The sequence below is a fragment of the Cinclus cinclus genome, chromosome 16 (genome assembly GCF_963662255.1).
Source record: "Cinclus cinclus chromosome 16, bCinCin1.1, whole genome shotgun sequence".
NCBI lineage: Eukaryota > Metazoa > Chordata > Aves > Passeriformes > Cinclidae > Cinclus > Cinclus cinclus.
In genome coordinates, this window is record NC_085061.1 from 6,834,655 (window position 1) to 6,856,408 (window position 21,754).

The window sequence follows — 21,754 nt, forward strand, 5'->3', positions numbered from 1 at the left end:
ACCAATGCAACCAAACAGCAATTCAAACATAACTATCCCACAAAAGCATTCCAGGGATGTTTACCAGCTGGAAGCTCTCAGATAATGACCTTTAAAGAATCCTGTCAAAAAAATTACCATAATCTACAAGTGCTTGGTCATCACCTACTGCGTGACCTTACACAGAGCCAGTTTGCACTGACCTAGAGGGTGAGAAATAACCAAATAATATCAACATCTCTTACCTGAGGAGGTGCTGAGTGAAATTACTGGAAGAAAAGGCCTTGGTGTTACCAACTGACCATTGTAATCAGTGTATAAATACAGTGAGGATTAATTCACCCACATGGGGCAGCTGGTGAATGGAGCAAGATCCAACACTGTAATGACAAGTTAAATCTCTAAGAGACTCTGCAATTCTTTCATTAACACTTGAGAACAAGAAGGGCTTAATCACATTTATTTTAATGTGCTAACAGCTCAACAACTAAGGAAATTTTGGTGGAGGCAGGACCCACATGTCTCCTCCAGTAAGGCAAGCACATGTATAAATTATTGTGTTGTGCTACATCATAGCTATATATTGCTACGGTGGAGAAAGAAAATTCACATCCCTTACCAGCCTCTGTGGGAAATGTCACCTTTCACTCTGAATTACACTGTCATCCTCTCCGCTGTGCTGCAGCAAACTACAAACACATTCCAAACTGCACAGTGCAGCACAGTCCTTTTGTGATGGATCTGATAATCACAAATCCTTCCTCAGCCCCCATTCCTCCTTGGGCAGCCCTCCTCTGCAGGAAAAGGACCACGACACAAACCATTATCAATCCTAGTGATGCATGAGGGCCAAATATTTCCTGTGCCATCACAGCACAGAGCAGCAGCCTCCTGTTCCATGTAGGAACGTGTGGGGAGGGGGAGCTGTGACACAGGGGCTCCATGGGCACCACACTTTCAGCTGAGGCCACTCCAGCTTCAGATGCCCCAGGTATGAGAGTATAAGAAGAAATCAGAGTTCCTCACCAACATAAAACTTACCACAGAAGGCATGGGGAAGGTGAAAAAAAGAGCTCATTTTCCTTTTTGAAGAGTTTCTGCTTCATTTATTGTTTTATAGTATCAGAATCTAACACTAACCCAGAAATAACCTGATCAGATCACAGGCTTCATTAGCAAATAATTCAAATTGGCCAGAGCATTGTCTAATTTAAGGCTATACTAAAGCTTTTTTTATCATTGTCTTGGCAAAAGTAAGTAATTTGTCCCGTACTTATTATTTGTATTACAATGGCACCCAGACACCCACTAAAGAAAATCTGTGAGGCCAGATGCTCTAGAAACAGATCAGAACTGTCCTTACTCTAGAGAGCTTACAATCTAAGAAAGCTTTGCTGATGTTTACATCAACAGATGTTTTTATGCCTTGCAAGGTTCAAAATTACCAGGGCAGATCCACAGAAGCTGAATATCAAGATAAATACTCAGACTTGGTGACCAATTTTCCATATGTGCCACTTCAGTCACCAAGTCAGTCAAATGCTGTCATCAATTTTTAATCTTCTTTTTAGCATGGTAAATGAGTCATTGAAAGGCTGGTGAACAGAGCTACGACCAAGATTCTCAACAAACTCCAAGGAACTCAGGTGACACAGACTTTAAAGGCTCAACTCACTCTAGTCCAGATAGGATAATTTTCAGAAGTTACTAAATCAGTATTTTCAAGTCAACTCCAGTGTTACAGGATTGGTTTCCAGACCCTGGCACACCACACAATGAATGCTCTGAAAAATTCTGAGGGTTTAAAGGTAATTTTTAAATGTGCCATATAAACCATAGCCATGAGTGTTACCTGTTTGTTTAAGGGAAAAAAAAAAAAGGAGAGACTAGAGGCAAGAATAATCCCCTTAAACCTCTGGGCAACGACATGTATTATGATGCAAGAAAGAAAAACAACGACAGTAGTAGCTGGCAGTTGGTGTTTTGGCTGAAGTTATGAATCTATGTGGAATATTTCTGTAGATGTTCCTCATGGTCATCCTCACCCTGCTGCTGTTGACAATGCTGGTACAATTTGGATCCCCAGGCTCCCCCCATCCCTTCTACTGCTGGAATGTGTCCATTGGACATACTGAGTATAATGGAGGTCAAGGATTTAATGTAATTTTTGGCCAGCGTGAGAGTCTCTATTTTGGAAAGTTTGTTCTCGGCTCTCACGTGAGGGATCACCTCCCGCAAGGCCTGGAAGGCGTTGTTGAGCTTGTGCATTCTCTGCCTCTCGCGCTCGTTGCTTTCCAGTCTCCTCAAGAGCCTGTCCTTACTGCTCCAAGGACACTTGGCTCTGGCTGTGGCCATCTTGCTGCTCTCCTTGTTTCCCCCGTTCCTCCTTTCTTTGCGTCGCAAACATTTTGCCAGTTCCTTTTTTCTCACTGCTGGCTCTTGGGAAAATGCTTCTTTGTCAACAGTTTGCCTTTGTTTCTTTCCTTTGGTTCTAGTCTTCATGTTTTGTTGGATGGACTGGTATTAATTATCAATGTGCAGTAAAAATATAACACCAATATTCAGCTGGAAGGAGAGCTTACAGAGGGAGCAGAGGGCAAGTGAATGGAACCAGTGAAACAAAGATGCAGTGAATCACGTCCTGGTGAAAAACAGATGCCTCTACTTTCTTAGAAACAGGCCTCGAAGCAGAGAGATTTTTCCTTTATCGTTCTACATAAGAGAAAATGGTCTCCAAGTTGATTCAGTCTTTCTGTAGAAAAGTGAACCACAACTCAAAAAATATGCAGAACACAGCAGTCAGTCAGGTCTGCTAACACATCACCTCTGATCTGTTATGCTGCTGTTGTCTCCCAGCTCCTCACTACCCCATGTTATAATAAAACCATGCAACACTTCAATGTACATATGTTGGCTTAAGGGGGTATTAGACAGACCCTCGGGCTCTTACTCAAAGTAATTTCTCCTTGAGCTTCTGGTAATTGGTTTTTGTAGGCACAGGTTTCCACTGTGAGAGGAGTCCACTAGAGGGAAACATGGCACACTCTTAGGGAGAAGCTGTGACCCAGACATGTGTTTTCAGCTGAAGCATCTGTTCTGGGCTAGTCCCCACCAAACACACACCCCCCCAAAAAAAGCACTTCCCTCTTTCAACAACAATCCAGTAATTGCAGATGTTAACTGCAATTAATTCAACAGCAGCAGGGCAGGCTATTTCCTGAGTTACCCCAAAAGACACAGCAATGTTCCTTCCTCTGCATTAGATGACAGCACTGGTATTTTACCCCCCCCTCAGCCCATATGCTGAGCCCACACTACATCTTAAGACAACAGCACCACAGCAACCATGCCTCTAACACCAACGATCAGTGTTACTAAGAGACATTCCTAAAATATGTTCTTTCCAGTCTTCCAGTTCATGTAGTCATAAAGAGGTTTGGTCTAAACAAAATATATTTTATGCTGATATTATTATGTAGGAGCAGTTTGAGACTTGGTAAGCCAATAAAAAGTTAAGGAAAAAGAAGAAGAAAAAAAAAAACCAAAAAACTAGCCCCAAACGTGAGACTGGCCCAATACAAGACATCAACCTTAGCTGGAGCAGGTGGTGGCAGGTCCTGGCTGTGGTTTGGGTAAACACCACCTCCTGTCTCATTTCTCATTTCTTTAAAGCCATGTTCAGCTGCTGGGCTTGCACAGTGACTCAGTTCTCTACCTGTGAGGACATCCTGGCCATCCCCAGGTTCCTTACTACCAAAGAGGCAACTTTGCCTAACAGGACAGGAATTCACAAAGCAGCTGGGTTAGGGTAGCATCCAGGTGATGACAGCTGAAAGACAGCACCAAGCAGCTTGTGTTGTAGGAGCCTAAAAAATGTTTGAGATACACAGGTATCTTCAGAGAGAAAACAGGTCCAAAGAAAAGCACTGTATTTGATCTGGACCCTTTGTGCAACTCAACTGGCAGAAAAGGCACAGCTACAGGGCAGCACAGAGGAGAGGGAGCTTCCCTGTCCCACAAGAAGCACCACTGGGGAGTGCTGCTGTTTGGAAGAAAACAGCCCACAGGACTTGGTGAAGAGGGGGTTCATGGAGGCAGCCAGGAGAGAAAGTTGGAAGAAGATCCAAGAGAAAGCAAGCTTCAGCAAACTGTGAGAGCAAAGTAGTCTTTAGAACTGCAGGCTGAGCAAAAGCAAATGGAGTATCATGGGATAACAAGGTGCCTCGCTGGCAGGTTTGCTCTCAAACTGCTACTGCTGTAACCCAGAGAAACAACCTTAGAGAGCCCCATCTCAGCTGCTGGGATTCCCAGGAAGGTGGTTACGAAAGTGTACAAGGAGCAAACAGATTGTGGGGAGATCAGAAGCAACAGACTGGAGTGGTCAAGAGAAACTGAAGAGAGAGAGCAGCCAAATACCAATGTATTTAACATAGTCTGTAGCCATCTACCAGGGCTGGCATCCCTCTTCTGTGACTTACCACTCCACCAGCTGACGAGGTGTCTGGGGCCCAAGGGACAACGCGGCAGAGACCCAGGGGAAGCCCGGAATAACAGCAAGGGCCGTGGGGGCAAGAGCTACGTGTCCTCTGAGCGAGCCAGGGGGCGTCAGCAGGAGCCTGCGAGGGGCCCAGGGCCTGCCCTACCCCGAGCAGGCGCTGCCCGAGCCCCGCAGGCAGAGGCAGCTGCAAGGGCCGGCGCTGCCCCGGACACGTCGCTTTAGCGGCGGGGGCGGGCCCGGGCCCAGCGGGCGGGCGGGCACCCACGGGCCCCTGCACACCCACCGAGGGGCCGGGCACGGCCGCAGCGCCCCGCTCGAGGCTCCGAGCCGCGTTCGGGGTGGTGGCAGGGCTCGCGGTGACACAGGGGACACCGGCACGGCGGAACCGGCGGCACTGCAGCAGCGCACTGAACCAGGCACAGCTCTGGAGGTCACAAACCACAGGAGGCGCGGTGTCCCCCGGGCCTCCTTCCGCAGGGGGAGCACAGTGTCCCCAGGGCCTCCTTCAGCAGGGGAAGCACAGTGTCCCCAGGGCCTCCTTCAGCAGGACAGCAGAGTGTCCCCCGGTCCTCCTTCAGCAGGGGAAGCACAGTGTCCCCAGGGCCTCCTTCAGCAGGACAGCAGAGTGTCCCCAGGGTCTCCTTCAGCAGGACAGCAGAGTGTCCCCAGCTGGAGGGGGACAAAGGCTGACTCAGCTCTGTTCTGCAAGCTGTCACAGCGCCCGTGTGACGCAGGCCCTCTCTTTGAGAGCCTGCTGCTCATAAAGTTTGCAAGTTCTCAAATTCTTTGATAATACGTTCTATATAAGGTGACCAATTTAGTGCCATGGGATCTTTTGCATCTGTTCTCATTAATGACCACTGCCTTGGTCAAATTTCAGCCCTGTAGTTATATTTTACCTAATGAAGTTAAGTCATCTTGATACCAGTTTCTCATTCCCAGGTCACAACAGGTGCCAGCACTCAAGGGCTGCAGTGTGAGGTGGGGGCTTCCACGAGATCCTCCATCAATTCTGCCAGGGCTGCCCTGGGCCATCCCACCCCTCCCGGGGAGCAGGGAAAGCCAGCACTCTCCTCCTGCCTCACCGAGTGCCCAGCCTGCAACAGCCTCAGCAGCTCATCAAAGGAGCTCCCAGTACACACCAGTACTACTTTTATTTACCTGGTGATTCTTGGTCCTTTTAGCACACAGACTGAAAAACCCCAAGCAAGCCTTCTAGGAAGAAATTCAGTGAACACTGAGAAAACATTATTAACCTGTTTTCTGAATTTATAAATTTCAAAATCCCCATTCTTTCTACAGATCTTTAATTCTGTGATTAAAAGCAAAATTCAGTATTCAAAATTACACTGTTTCTGTTTTAATGATTGCTTCTCTACTGACTATGTACACACTTTACCTGAGATTTCCATAAGGGTGATGATACTGGAAGAATTTAAAGGTGACTACACTATTTAGCAAAGACTCATCTGCTGGGACTGTAGCTTTGAGCTTTTGGAACATTCTCAACCTCAGGAGACTAATAAATATGTCTTACAGTAGAACTACACTGCTGCCATCTGTTTAAAAATGAACAAACAGACAAAGAGATTATAAATATATAACTGTATTTTATTTTTAATATTAAATATTTTTAAATTACAAGCAGTTTCTTGAATCACACTATGCATGATAATCAATATACAGTAGAAATTACAATTTAAAAATGTACACAATTTAAAGACATTTTGACCTGAAATTTCATTAACTATGATATATTGCCATAAACCTCATACCTGTATTAAATTACAATAGGAAAACCTCATACCTATGATTTTGTTACATAGTTTCTCATTTACAAATAGAATTGAACATTATATATACACACACATCAGTACCATTTATCATTTAAGTTACACCTACATCTGTGCAAGTTCAAACAATTTCATAAACAAAACTAACTGTAAGTCATATTCAAGTTTCTGAAAAACAGGCTGCTGGTATTACAAATACTTATTTTCAATAAGTTTATATGATGTTTGACTCTCCTCTAGATTTCTTCCCATTTTGTACCAAAACCCTTAACACGTATGACTTAAAGCTGAAGTAATTTTTTGAAGTAACTCCATTCTTATTTAAGGCTATTTCTTATAAGGCTAATGTACTTGGATTCCACCTTTCACCAACTCCAACACAAATAGCCAAGTCACTGACACCTAACAATGCTGACATTTTAGGATAGTGCTTAATCATTAAAAAAAAGTCTACCAACCAGCCTCCTCATGAAAGATTGAATATTACATAAAAATCTGCTAAAAATACTGATAAAAAGAATGAGGCTTAAATGGCTTTCATTAGTGCATCAACAAGGATATGAAAAAAAACCAGTTAAATCTGCTCATTTCCATAAATGCAGTTATACACAGTGTATCTGCAGCTGGGGCATTTGGGAGAGTACAGGTGCTCCCACTGAAACTGGACACTTGTTGCTCTCTTGGCTTCTCATTACAGATCCTAATGTTCAAACAAACTTCTTTAGGTGGGAAAAATCAGACCTTTTAAATACCTTTAGTAATCAAATTGAGACAATGCTTTCATCATTCAAACAATCCACGTATTCTACTAGAGAAGGAATTAAGCTGTAATCAGCCCTCATAATAAACTATTGAAAATAGATACATGTACTTCTAAAACTGAGACCAGGCTTAAGTAGCTAGTGCAAGAAATTACATAGAGTGTAATGAATTATTTGGAACAAATCCCCTCATTATAATGTAACATGTTGGAATTACTGATTCACCTTCATTGTGCCACTTGACTGCCAGGCAAATATTTAAGTATTGCTAGTAGTTGATCAGATCTTTAAGTATCATTTTTTACCCCAAAAGAGAGTTTATATTAATGCAATCCAGTCTACTGGATTACAAAAATTAAAAATTATGTTTATGTTATCTGAGTTAACTTTAAATATTTTTTTCTCTTAATTGTACAGCTAAAAAGGACATTACCTTGCTTAATATCATACACATCTAGTTTTGGAAAAAATGCTCCTTTGGCAATTCATTAGCATTGTGTCCATTTGGACAAAGGAGTAAACTTTCACTTCCTGTGTGAGATTTTCTTTAAACCCGGGTAAAGAATAAAAATCTTAAATTTCCATCAAACAAAGGAAATTCATGATGTGCAAGATACAAACATCTGATTTTCCAGAATTACAAGAAACAAAATGCACAACCAAATTACAACATTACAGGGCATAAGCTTTTATTCAACCCAGGACTATTTTTAAAATCAAATTATTCAGAATTAAGGCTGAACTCCAGGTCTGACAGGTTTTTCACCACGCAAGGCAGACAAGCCCACATGTTCTTTGCAGACCATTATGGAATTTCATTCTTACTGTGGTGAGAATTGAAGACAGATGAGATACCCTAAATCTAGCTGTATCAAGGAGTTTCATGTTAGAATGATGGAATTTCTAAGCAATAGTTTGTGCACAAGGTCTATTACCAACATTTTAAGGTATTTTCAGTAGCGCACAGCTTCCTTAAACCCTCTACAGTATATACTGTAAGCCTGTATTAAGAACTACTTGACTCTGCCTTCTAAATAATATTTTGGGAAAGGTCCATAAGAAAATTCAGTTCTTCACTTCGTACTGAAGAACAGTTCTGACTAACTCTGAACCTGAGTGCCTCATCAAAAAGATATCTCAATTCATTGGCAACTTCAAACAACATGATAACTAAATCATTCCCTTTTAATCAATATGGAAGCCATTCTGGTTTAAGGGCTAAATAATGTTGGAAAAAAGCAGTTAACATATTCCTGTAATTTTTAAAATATACTTAAAAATCAAAATTAACATAGAGGTATACAAAAAAAAAAATAACACATCTGAAAATATCTAGTCCTCCCATCTCCATATGATGAAAACTCTCTGGTGACTGGATCTGGACACAGAGCACTTGGACCACCATTATCGCAAGCCCTGCCACAACAGCCACTAAAATACAAAGTACTTCATATTTCAGTGCATTTGTATTTTAGTATAGGTAAACAAATACAAAGCCAGGTAAACTGTTCCTATCAGTGTTTCCTACAGATCAGAACTGCGTAAGGCATCCCAAGAAGTCAGGGATTTGTTTCTCAACTGAACTCACTTCGGAGTAATAATTAAGGGTATCATTTTCTGAGCAGTCTAGAGGATTAAATCAGGTAAATGCATGGTAGAGCAGGAAGGTAAAGCTCTCATACTGTCTTCCCTTCTCTACAGGCTTCAGAGCAAACCTATTGTACTGCAGCCTTTGTCCAAGATGCATTTCAAGATGGACCATGGAGCTCTGCAGACATCTTAAAATTGATCTGGCCCTATAATGGGTGCAAAACTGGGCATTAACCATTAATCAAAACCTTAACTGTCATAACATCACTAAGAGGTAGATTTACCACAGGCCTCTGAATGGAGCCCCAATCTGCAGCCAGCAGCAGAGTGAGCTTCAAAATTCACAGAATGTGCAACTGAAGGGCCAAGTATACCCAAATCCAGTCTATTGAAATTAGTCTTTTTATAAGGTTCACAAATTCCAGAGTTTTGTACAGCCAATTTTTCTTCCTTCTCCAAGGCAGAAATTGTAGTAGAACTGGAAGGCCCTTAATTGTGATATAGTCAGATGCTATTACAGTTTAAGCAGTCAGTAGGATCATATGTAGGAATTGAGACAGCATCTCTTTCATCTAAAAATTCCAGAGTATATCATATTCTTTTCCAGTTTCTTATAAAACATGAACACTAACAACCATTCTATAACCATTATCATTTTAGAAATGGTACTGAATATAAGATTTCAGCAAGTCTAACATAATACTCAGAATTTATGTATGTTTTACAAGTACCGTGCATAGCAAAGGCTACAAAAAGGACAAATTAAACTGGATAACTGGGCCAATTCAACTTGTCTTATTTTCCTTGAAAGACTTAAGATTTTGATTCTGTACATCATCAGGAAATAAAGGAAGAAGAATCCATAGTGCAATTGTAATAAGCAAAGTAATATGTAGTGATATCTTTTTGAATAAATATGGCTCACTACTGATCAACTATCATTCATACAGTTCCATCAACACAGCCACCTGTTGCACAGGACAGTTCTACACAATTCTACAACAGGTGTATGTCCAAAGATAATGAACTACATGGAAAAATATAAAAAGAATATTATACAATCTCATACATAAACCAGACTGTAGTGTAATTGCTTTACTTGTTTAAGTTATCTGAAAAATACTTCAAGTACTTGAAAACAGCGGCAGAATCGTCTTTCAATGAAAAGCAAAATTGCACTGATTTAAAAATACATTACAAAGTTAAATACACATTCAAATTAATGTCCTGATTTAACATTGCTTTCAGTGTTTACTTCCATTTCTCAGTACTTCTTGATTACCTGTGTTACTCCAGGAGGATCCAGAGTTTAGATAAAGAAGTTTCAAACACAACGCCTATGTGTTTTATGTATGGAGTCTGAGCAAGTTTAAATTCATTTAATCTTTTTCTCCATCTTCACTGCTTCCTGTTAGTAGAGGAAAGGTCATAAGATACAGTGAGATTCTTCTGCACAACACTGATTTCTTTTTAAGACTCTTGCTAGAACTTGGCACTCTGCTGTTTTGCCATTCCAAGTTTTGGTTAATTTTTTCCTACGCTTTCAACTACTGCAAACATTTGGTTCATTTATTCATAGACATCTGCTTCAATCACACAGTTCAATGTCACTTCTTAGGACACATAAAGCAACACAGGATCTCCAAAATATTCTCTCTTATCTCTAAGTTACTAAGGAGCAAAGATTATCTAATCAATAAGCACAATACAAGAACAATACAACTCTATATAACACTGATTACCTGTTTATAGACATTGACCATTAGCAAGGCTCTGCAATCAGTAATATTTATTTTTAATAATGCAATGTGTTATCAAGATTAATAATATGCCAAACTGATTCAAGTGTGCTTATTTTTGCTCCTCTTAACCCTCAAGAATGTATCAAAGGTTAAAAAAGCTTTTGCTTTCTGACAAGAAGGCTCTTTAATAAACACTGCTAGTACTCAATTTTGCTCTGAATGGATTGTTTGGCTCTCCTAACAAAAACTATCCTATTCACAGCTCTAGAAAATATGCTGCAATTCGAGAAAATGTCAAGAATGCAATGTCTAAAAAGCAGTATGAAACAAAACTAAACTGTAAAATAAGCTGACACAATAACAGCAGAAACATTATGTTCCTGGCATCCTCATCCTGTGCAATGATGTGACTTAAGACAGTACAATAACCAGAATTAACAACTGCCATAGCAGTGCTTCAGGGATGCAGAAGTTTCGTTTCTACAAATACAGCACTAGGGTTTTTAAACACAAAAACTGAGAGCTTGTCCTGTAAATGTTCCATAGGCTGTTCAACCACAACTTTGTATCAACTTGGACACAAATAATCTCAATCTCCATGGAAAACAATGTCTTAAATGAAACACAAGACCAGACAAACTTTTATAGTGTTAAAAAGTACTTCTACATTTAATATTTAAATAGAGCAAGAGCTGTTTTACCTGTTACTTTTATATTTACATAACTTTTAATTTGTATCTTTAAAGTAATTATTATAACTAAATCACTTACCTCCTTGCTCTATATCTGAATCTGTAAGGTGTGTAAGAGAAAAGCTTGCCATGTTTGCAGGAGAGATGGAGAATCTGGAATAAGGGGATGAGTGTGACCAGTTCTGATCAAGAGTCCGGGAAGGTGGAGGTGGAGAGAAGTACTTTGATGGCTGAAGGGGTGCTTTAGAACCAATGAGACTATTAGCTGCCTTGGATATAAAGGATGGCTCTGGAGAAGAGAAGTCATCATCCCACTCAAAACCCCCACCTTGGGGAAGAAAAAAAAAATAAGAAAGAAGGAAAAAGCAGCATCACAGCAATGTCATATAAGGTCACCCAGAGTTGTACAAGTAGACTGGAGGTTTGCATTAACCCCAAACAAAACCTGTAGCCCTAAGCAGGGCTCTAGCCCAGGGAGTCACAAAGATTTGTCACCCATTTGTCTGCCTCTAAGGCAACCCTAGACACATCAATATATAAACAACCAGTATCACATCCAGCTTTGCTGCTCAGGAACAAGGCAGCCTGAGCCCAGCTGCAGCGTGTAGGATGCAAAATTGAAGCCAACATGGTCCAGTGAGTTTACAGATCACATATAGTTTAATGACTTCTCATAAAAGGCTCTGCATAAAAGAGTCTCAGCCCCTGCTGTGTATAAATATATTCATGTACCTTCTTCATCTGTTGAACTTTCTGAATTTGCAAATCTGTTTAAGTAACCAGGACTGGAAGATGGAACAGGAGAGCTGCCAGCACCTTCCCCATTCACATCTATCCCACGACTCCCCAGCTCCTTCGTTGGTGTTTCCTAAGGCAAACAAAGTCATTTTTAAACTTTTTTTACACACAATGTCTCTGTGACTTCCAATGCCAGCACCCACAAATACACTCCCCCATCCTGCCATCAAGTCAAATGTGGAATTAAAAGGTCTGTAAACTGTTACAACAACACAACAAGACTGAGCTACAGATTAGCATGTGTACGTACTTCTGAAGAAATCTATGCCAAAAGTGCACGCAGGAAATTACTATTTAAATATTATTTACGATATAAAATAGTTTCATATTTCTAGGAACAAAACTAAAATACCTTCCAATTAAAAACAGTTCCCATATCAGCTTAACAGGGGTAGGGTTTTTTCCCCCCCTCCTTAATAAAGCCTTATCCCAACATTTTATTTCTTTCTAATCCCCTAATCACGTTCAGGATAAAAGACAGACTTTGTACAGCCGGTGTTGGAAGCAGCTAACATTTTATCAGTTATTGTAATAAAAAGTAAAGAGTTCAACAACTAAGAGCAGTTTAAACACAGCTGATTTTTTACTTCCCCTCTGACAAAAGGATTACTATTCTACAGGCTGACTAAACACAAATAAATCACCTATGTTTCTATTCCAAAACACAGTTAACTCTAATATGTATGTGCGTCATCATAAGCAACATTTCCAAAGTTTGACAATGTTACTGTTCTTTTAAACTCACTGGACTAGTTTAGTTGCCATAATGCTAAAATACAATCCCCTCTGTATCCAGTTACAGAAGTTAAAAATTGATAAAGCTGATAGCGAAACAAAACTAACCTTGAATTTTATAAGCAGATCACTGTGTCACTGAACACGAACCCCACAGAATTAATAAAAATTAGCATTACCATCTAAATACTGCTCTTACCTTTGATCTCAGACAAATTTACCTTAGTGCTAACTAACATAAGATTCAGAGTTCAGTTTGAATTTTGGGGCTTTTTTTTTGTTTAGTTATTGGGTTTTTTTGCTTTCTTCCTTTCTTTTATAAAAGTATCTTAAAGACTTCAAACTCATAAAACAGATAAGCTACTTCTATAAAGTTACAACAATATTCTGTCAAAATAATTAAATCTTGTTCATAGCAATGCTGTCTCACATATTCAAGCTAAATACATTTAAACAGCAGAAAAACATCACTAAAATCATGTTGCATTCAGCACATGCAGTCAATAGAGATTCAGCATCTGGCAACCAAAGCAAAACCCTCCTGCACTTCAGATTAGTGCTGCTATTCTAACAGCAGCACAAAATTGCATCTACCCAAGTCACAAAGGAATTTTTTATTTATATATAAATATTATTCCTTTACATATATTTATTCTTTTATAGCCTTAATATATAAAGAAAAAATAAACCACATCATGAACAAGCTGTAACCCTGCCAAAACAAGAAAGGTACTTTTGTAATCAGGTTTTCCCAAACATTAAGCAATTTATTCAATTACTCCTTGTTTAAAGGAAGAAGAAAAAAAAAGCAAGCCAATAAAACCTTTACTTAGTAATTAAAAAGGGTACCTGATCAAACAAATAGACTGTCACATCATCAAAGAACGTTACAGCCTTTTTCTCATCTTTCCAAAGTTCAGGGTGCCTTTCATTAAGAGGTTTTGGAAGTTTCAACAAGCTTCTCAAATGTTTTCCATCATCTTTGTCAGTAACTATCTCAGGTATTTGATGCACAGTTTCATCTTCACTGTCAGAACTCAGACTATGCATATGAAAAGTCCTCATGTCATCCTCAGAATCACTGTTTTCATCTTCCTCATCTGCATCATCGCCATCTTCTAAATCAAGCATTCCAGACACGCTGAGTTTGCCAAGGTATTTTCCTTCAATATCTGGTTCTTTCAGTTTTTGTCCTTCCGTGTGATAGAAAGACTTCTCACTGTTACTCAGATCTAAAGCCATGTTGTGCACAGGCTTTAAGTCTCTGTGTGAAAGGAGTTCTGAAGTGTTAGTGCCAACACAAGAGACACTTTTATGGGAAGTCTCAGATAGTTTTATTTCATCCCTCAGGTTCCCTTCCATGACTATTTCCAGGGAAGTCAGAGTTGCCTCAGCCCACTCATCAGGACACCCCTGCATCCTTTCATCCATCTCTTCCATCTCTAAATTGTGGTTTAGTTGCAGTTTTGAGTTTTGATTATCCTCACCCTGGTAATTCCTCACATCACAGGTTTGCTGTCTCTCTTCAAAACCACAAACCTCTTCAGTGTGATTCTCTCCTCTGTTGGAGGAAACAACACACACAGCCTCTCTGGACAGATTTACAGACTCTTCTGTTTTTTTATCTGGCTCAGAATCATTATCAGAGAAATAGGCTGAGTCTCTGTAAGAGTTTTGATTTCCACCCAGAAAAACTACTGGGGTTATTTCAAAATTGCTGTTCACTGCATCCAAACAAGCTGCTGCTTCTGACACAATGATGACTGGATTAGAAGGCAAAGTGCTGACACTGTTCTCACTCACAACACACAGAGCAGTATCCACACTGGAAGCATCCTCAACAGGGACATGGGAAGTCCATTCTGGAGATTCCAGGTTTTCTGTTTCATAGCCACTGTCAGCAGGTTTATCTGGTGGCAAAAGTTTCTGAGAACTTTGAGTCTGTAAGGATTCTAAAACCTCATTTACATCTAAAGAATCCAAAGAATCAGGTGTCTCTAAGGCTTGTTCTACAGCTTGTATAGGAGACGCGCTGTCTTCCAAAAGACTATCCTGACTTGTACAATCTGAAGCAGCAACAGAAATTGAGGTCACCTCTTCTGGAACATTTTTACAGTTCTCAAAATGATTTGGTGTTTCTTGTATTTCCTCCAACAAACATTCTTTTTTTTTCAATATAGGAGAACTGTCTTTCAAGTTTCTTTTCCTATCTTCCTGATCACTACATTTTTCTCTATTAAAAGTTATTTCATCAGACTTAAAAAGCATTCCCTGTTTCATCTGTGCCTCACACTCATCTGTTTCAACAGCAACACTGTAACATGGACTGTTTCCAACATTATTTTTGGCATTATAAGATAGCTCTTCTTGACAGAGAACATCGGTGTTACAGGACATGACTTCATTCACTTCTACATTTAGAAATTTCCCCTCATCATTCAAAATAGGAAGATTTGCACAGTTATCACATGAATTATGTGCTGTGGGTGGACTAGAGGATGCCTGCATCTCTACAGGAGTCTGAGACTGGGAACTGGGATCTTTATTCATTGTCACTGGGTTAAAATTTTCATCTTTCACTGTTCTAAGACTTTCCTGTACTAAAGAAAAGACCTGTGCATTTTCAGCCAGCACAGGCTCAGGCTCTATAGAGTTTCTTTTTGAGGTTTCTAATATACTTTTCAGAACATAATCTGAGTTTTGCCCAAAATCACTGCTGGTTTTGTTAGGCAGTAACCCTGTTAATAAGTTTTTCTCTTGAAGAAATAAGAAGTTATCAGAAAGTTCTTCTAAAGTTACCAGATCTGACTGGTTAGAGATGTTTTCAGATAAGGAAACTGTTTCATTTTCAGAAGCATGACTAGAATGCTCCTTCTCAGAACAGCCTACTGTCTTTCTAACATCTGTGTTTGAGTTCAAAACAGCTGGTTTAAAGTCTTTAGGAGAATCATCAGCAAACCCAAGTATTTTTCTGTTTGTCAATTCTTCTGATCTATCAATGTCATTAAATATACTGTGGAAAGGACTTTCTGGACTACTAGTAGCAGGCAAATATTTCTCTTTAGGATCTGTATTGTAGTGGAAGAAGTCCCCATCAGTACTAGACTCTTCAACATCAAGATCCCTGAGAACTGTGAAATGAGAACTTTTTTCTTGCACAGCTTCTTGATGATCAACTTCTGTTGTTAATACAACTGACTGGTTATCAAAATTCATGTTGCAGCCACTTCCTTTTTCCTCTAACTGGATATAGTAGTCATTTCCAACAGAAAGTTTGTGTGCATCAAACACAGGCAACACCCCAGGGACAGCAAGTGATGCCTCTTGACCACTTCCATCCTGTGCTCCTGGTCCTTGTTCTGAAAGTGACCTCTCAAAAACCTCCACTGGATAGAAAATACTTGTGTAGGTCATGGCTTCATCAGGATTCACATGTCCACATTCATCAAAGTGATCATGTTTAGCTGCCTCCCAGATGTATTCAAAGCTCAGACCATGGCTCGTTTCAGTTACAGTCAGAACTTCCTCCAGCTCATGGCCAAGTCTATCTCCTGTGAAGTGATCCAAGATTGGGAATGCAGAATTACTTGCTTCTCTATTTGAGGTGTTTGGTTTCAGAGCATTCCACTGCTGTTCAAAATCAATCTCTGAGTCCCTTTGGCTTTGCATGCGGAGGTAAGTTAAAAGTCTGTGCACTTCTTCTGCTGTCGGTCTCTTTTCTGGAGGCAGCCAACAGAACTGCAGAACTTCATACCTATACAAATAAAAACATGCTTCAATAGGTGTCACAGTGAAAAGGAATTTAAAAATTCAGACACCTAACAAGCCTCAGAGTAGCAGCATCACTGGTAGGAACTTCCATCTCTAGCAAGTCCTTTTACTCCCTTTATCTAGGGCTTGCTTGCTGAGTTTTCATGTAGCAATTTCAAAGCATTCAAGAGAACTCATTTGAGAAACATCTTCAGCAGCTTTAAGAATAAATAGAAACATTCAAAGTTTACCATCTATCAGAGTATGGCTGCTCCAGACGTGGCTTGAAGGGTTTAACCTGTTTCTCCTTGATGACATGGGTTAGGACTTCCCTGTCAGAGAAGTCTGAGTAAGGCCGAGCACCGTTCTCAAACAGCTCCCACAGCGTCACACCCAGCGACCTGCAGAAGAGCAGGAAATGACAGAGCATTCTCAGAACTATTTTAGAGTGGCTTTTCTAAGAAAGGATAAGCAAAGCATAACTGGCAAGAAGAAATAAATACTCTTCCCCATTGTCTCTAGAATAACTTCAGAACTTGTTAATTCATATTGACAGAATGCTAAAAGCCTGAAGAATAAAGTTGCTTGAAGGCAGTAACAATGAGGGCAAAATACAGGTCTCCAATTATTTGATCATGGGAAACCTCCACATATACAATATTTTCAACAATTTAAAAATTAAAAAATACTGGGTTTTTTTAATATGGCGTATGGAAATGAGATTTAAAAACCTTACAGTCAGTCCAACAGAAGAGAAAAAGCTTTCATGAGAAATTGCATTTATAGGTCAAACTGTTAGAAAAGTCATCTTTGTTCCAGAGTTCATAGAATTCCTTATTGTCAAGCTGCAGTGGTCAAAAGCTGCCTCTGCTCAGTGCTGTGTCTGTACTGTATCCAACACTAATCACATTTTCACTGATTACAGTCAATGCTAATCTTCAGGGAATCTTTCTGTCCTCAAAATGCAAAGTAACTGACTCCTCACATAGAATAATTTAGATTGGAAGGGGTGTCTGGAATCATCTAGTCCAAACCTGTTCAAAGCAGTTCTGCATAAGAGGTACTGAAATATAAGTGAAAACCTTAAGACCCTGGCTGCTTGTAGTCCAGATGAACAGTATGAGCTGAGGAAGCCTCCTTGGAGGATGGAAGCAAGGCAGTTTTTACATTTTACCTTCAGATTTTACAGAAATTTACACTTTCTATATATACCCCACTTGCTTTCTGCAACCTTACTTTTAAAACACCAAACAAAGCCTAGTTTACTATTTAATATCCTTCAAATATAAAGCAGGAATTAACCACAATGTTTTCAGAAATGTCAGCCTAATCCACAATTTCCATTATCCAAATTTCTTTGGGCTTGAGAACCGAAGTGGAACTTGGCAGTTTCAAAAATGTTCATCTTCAAGAGTTTACCAGCCATTGTCTACCAGCTCTTTGGCAGCAGAAACCATCAGTTAATTGCAGCTCTCAAATGCTGCAGCAAGAACACAGCATTTTAATTAAAATGTCATTGTTCTACCAATTGAACTTCATCAGGCTCTAGTGGGATCAACTTTTTATGTCACAGCTACTTAATCTGGGAAAAATCACTTACCATTTCTTTCCTTTGTAAACATCTGAAGGTATTTTTTATTAATATAAACACCTATTATTCTGTTGAACATTTTTGTTTGCTCTGACTTTCTCTCAACAGATTTCTAAGCATCTTTCCAAAGCAGGATATAGTTTCAGGTTTACAGAGATTGCCCACTACACATCTGATGTATCAGGCTAATTTAAATATAATTTACTCCTTTATGTAAAATTTGAAAACACTCACTGAAATTTTTTAAAATCTTCTACATACCATATGTTACTGTGTTTATTTTGCTCTGCTGATAACAGTCTGTCTTGAAAGCTTGTTACTAACTCAGGTGCAGTCCATCGTAGAGGAACGAGTTTCTTCTCATCTGTTTCAATATAATCTTCCTAAATTATTGATCAAAAGGAAGAAAAAATAAAACAAAAAGGCTGAACATACACTGGATCAACTTCCAGACAATGACAGTCCTTTCCTTAATATATTTTTATGTGATGCCTATGTAAAAAATTAGAATTAAAAAAAAAAAAAAGTCCTATTTTCCCCAAGTAGCAGAGAATAATGCTATGGAGGAAAGTTAGTCACTGGTCACTGCATAGCATAAACTTGAATGCTGATTTCTTGTTTAAGGTTTGGTACTTACAAAATGTTCTAATTAATGTCTTTAACTTTTCACTTTCTTGATATACTTTAATATTTTGTATTTTGAATATTTTCATTAAGAAATCCGAACTCTTCTTTCAAATGTGTCCTTAAAACACATTAAAACTAGTTTGTTCATGTTGCAAGACTACTGTAAATAGGACCAAAAAAGAGCAGATTTAGCAGAACATTCCCAAAGCATAAACTATACTCATCTTTATAAAGGTACCTATACTGGTACATGTATTTCCTATAGTTATTTGCCAGTAATACTTCAAAAGTTCATTATTCAAATAAAGAACAATCTAGTATCAGTTTCCAACTATCAAGCACCCTTGTTATAACTTGGCTCCTGAATCCATTAAAAAAGCGGTCCATGGCAAGATTAACTTACCTTGTACCTACTGAATCCTATACCATAATCTCCTACTTTGACATTTAAATCGGATGTCAGGAAGCAATTCCGTAAGGCCAAGTCACTGCAAATGCAAACAAATAAACAGTGAGACAAACCAGGATGTCTTCAATGCAGATTCAGACAAAAGGGTTAACAGAAGTGACAACTCTTCAACAGTCAGGTCACAGTTCAAAGCATCAAATGAAAAACCAAGAAAACTATTTTTAAATAACTTAGAATCTAAAAATCAAGGACCTATGCAGAGTTACAGGTTACAGTTGCAAGTAACAGGAGCAGACCAGTAACACAAAAATCCAGTTCTAAGGATTCAGCATCTACTCTAGATACACTTCAGCAATCCTCTGTGCATGAGCTGTAGGCTGATCCCATAGACCTCAATCCTGCTGAAGGCTGAGGCAAGCTGGGTGCAATAAACTTGTGCTCCTGGATCTCCCTTCCCGATCCTCTTCTGAGGAAATTAAACCAGTCCATGCACTCTGAATGACCAACTCATATGCAGTGCAAACCCAGCACAAGGAGAGTAATTTCTAAAGTGCAGTTGTGATCTAAACCAAACAATAAGATAGTTTTCTTGTTGCTTATGTTTTTATTAAGTTTTAGAACCGAAACATGCCAGCAATTGATTCCATATCTCACTGGAATACTGTGGCCACTACAGTTCTATACAAACACTCATCACTACCAGAAAAAACAAACACTGATAGGGTTTCTCCTTAGAGAGGACTTATTGGACAAGATTTCTTTTGTGGCCAAAAGGTTGTGATTTCCCTTGGGCACTCCCACCGTTTCAAAGGAGGACCAGTTTAGAGCCACAGAGCTAAGCAGACTCTGCAATCTGGAATCCAAAGAAAACTAAACACAGTGACAAGGCAATCACATTTAAAGATTTCATACAAAACCCCTAGACTACTATGCTGCCCTGTATAAAATGTTCAAGCTGCAGTCACTTCTCTAGAGAAGTGGTGTAGACTCTTAAGCACTCAAACTACACAGAGCATCTACATGCAGTTATTTCATTCTGCTCTCAATCCTCATGGAGATTATGTGTGCTGTTCACATGCTACAGTGATGTCACCCCTCTTCACACCTATCACTGCATGGCTTGCACGTTAATTGTCATAAGCAAAATCTATCAGCAATTCAGACTAGGTTTCAATAATAATTTATAATATGATACTGAGCAACCAGTAATATCTTACATCTACAGTAAGTTCCTTAAGTAACAAACCCATACATTACACATGAACCAGAACTACAGACAGTCTTTGAAAAAGACCTACAGAAAAAGTAATGTATTTCATAGAAGTCCTCCAATAAACAAATCACAAAGCTCTTCAACAGACACAGTATTTGTTTCTAGTTTCTACCATAAACATGACCATAAATACTCACAAAATAGCAGGGCTGCTGTAACAATACAAAGAAGTAGTTTTAGGAAACCCATTGTGCAAACTCAAATTTATGCAAGTTTAATGAACCTGGAACTGTGGCTGCGACAGTAAAGAGCTCAGCAGACTAATTGCTCAAATATTTCACTTCTCAGTTTCACAGAGGGGACCAGGAAATTAAGTGCCCTGGAAGAACTCCACCTTCACTTCTGTTGGCTTATAAAAAGTCTCTGAAGTACAAATGGTCTGAAAGCCACAGCTTGTCTGCTACAAAGAAAGATGATGATGTTTTCCTTCCCAGAGTCATTGAACTACACAGGTCAGAAACACATCTATAACCTTCAAATATGTCCCAGAGCTTGCCAGATTGTTTTATACTACTTAAATAAATATCCTGGAAGAGAAAACCTGTTGGCTGCTTGAATTTACCACTAACAACAAAATCACTGATGCTGGAGCTTTACCACTTACTCTGACAGCATCAGGATAGTGTTGCTAGAAGTAAACATTACAACGAGAATCTTGCAGATCCACAGATTAATTATTTAACAAGTTTATCTCTATTTCACTCAAAATGTACTGTTAAATTTAATATCTACAGAGCCATGCTGCTGCAAGACAAGAAACTCATCCCTGCATTAGACAGGTACAACTGGTATTACCTTCAAGTCATTTGAAATTGTTACATGGGTTAAAAGAGCTTTGTTCATCAGCCACCAGCTGAGTCTGGGCTTTGGGGTTTTTTTCAGGGCTTTGCTGCTGTTTTAAACCCTGCACCTTCTAAGACTTAGGTGTGAGAGTTCATTTCTCCCTGAACACAAGGTCTCTGCCTTCCCTAAGAAGCAAGATGTGCGTTGATAAGCTCCAACAGAAGCTCCTGACTTGCTGAAAGAGTGATGCAAGTGCTGATCCTATAGCAGAGAATAGACTAAGCAACTGTACCCAAGGTTTCACCAGGTAAGCCACATTTGAAGAACAAGTATTCTTTAATATTTAAGTCATTTTAGAGGTTAATGACTTCCAGCTCCTTAGCACCTTTACATTTACAGCAAAAAAAAAAAAAAAAAAAAAAAGGTATTTTTCTGGTCAACTTGTTTCATGAATGATAGTAGCTGCAAAAGGCAGGAAAAATCTATTCTTTCAGTATTGGCTACATTAACTTTACTTAAAAATAATTATATTAATTAAAAATAAAGCTAGCATTTCCCCCAGTGGAAATAAGATTCTTCTCCTAGCATGATTACTTTGAAATCTGACTACCCCCTTTAGTGAAGATTTAAAGGTTACATGAATAACAATTCAGTGAGAGAATACCCCTTTCAGTCAGATTTTCTCTCTAAACTCAGCTTCATCCTTATTGCATTAGAACAGGGGTCTTTTTCC

General features: G+C 39.3%; 2 protein-coding genes across 2 annotated transcripts in view; both read right to left on the reverse strand.

Annotated features, from left to right (window-relative positions):
• Positions 1 to 1,408: 1,408 nt before the first annotated feature.
• BHLHA15 (basic helix-loop-helix family member a15) lies at positions 1,409 to 2,481 on the reverse strand. The gene has a single exon (XM_062503780.1). The coding sequence runs from the start codon at positions 2,479 to 2,481 to the stop codon at positions 1,981 to 1,983; it is 501 nt and encodes a 166-aa protein (XP_062359764.1). The 3' UTR covers positions 1,409 to 1,980.
• A 3,595-nt stretch (positions 2,482 to 6,076) lies between these two features.
• Positions 6,077 to 21,754, reverse strand: part of LMTK2 (lemur tyrosine kinase 2) — a 41,841-nt gene continuing 26,163 nt past the window's right edge. Inside the window, exons 8-14 of the mRNA XM_062503884.1 lie at positions 18,960 to 19,044; positions 18,191 to 18,312; positions 16,590 to 16,739; positions 13,438 to 16,342; positions 11,788 to 11,923; positions 11,135 to 11,383; positions 6,077 to 10,029 (exon numbers count right to left, since the gene is read on the reverse strand). Of these exons, the coding sequence (XP_062359868.1) occupies positions 10,001 to 10,029; positions 11,135 to 11,383; positions 11,788 to 11,923; positions 13,438 to 16,342; positions 16,590 to 16,739; positions 18,191 to 18,312; positions 18,960 to 19,044 (3,676 nt within the window). The 3' untranslated portion in view covers positions 6,077 to 10,000. The remainder of the gene's footprint in view (positions 10,030 to 11,134; positions 11,384 to 11,787; positions 11,924 to 13,437; positions 16,343 to 16,589; positions 16,740 to 18,190; positions 18,313 to 18,959; positions 19,045 to 21,754) is intronic.

Excerpts from the sequence above, each read along its gene's own strand:
- BHLHA15 (XM_062503780.1), bottom strand. The coding sequence starts at position 2,481 with ATGAAGACTAGAACCAAAGGAAAGAAACAAAGGCAAACTGTTGACAAA.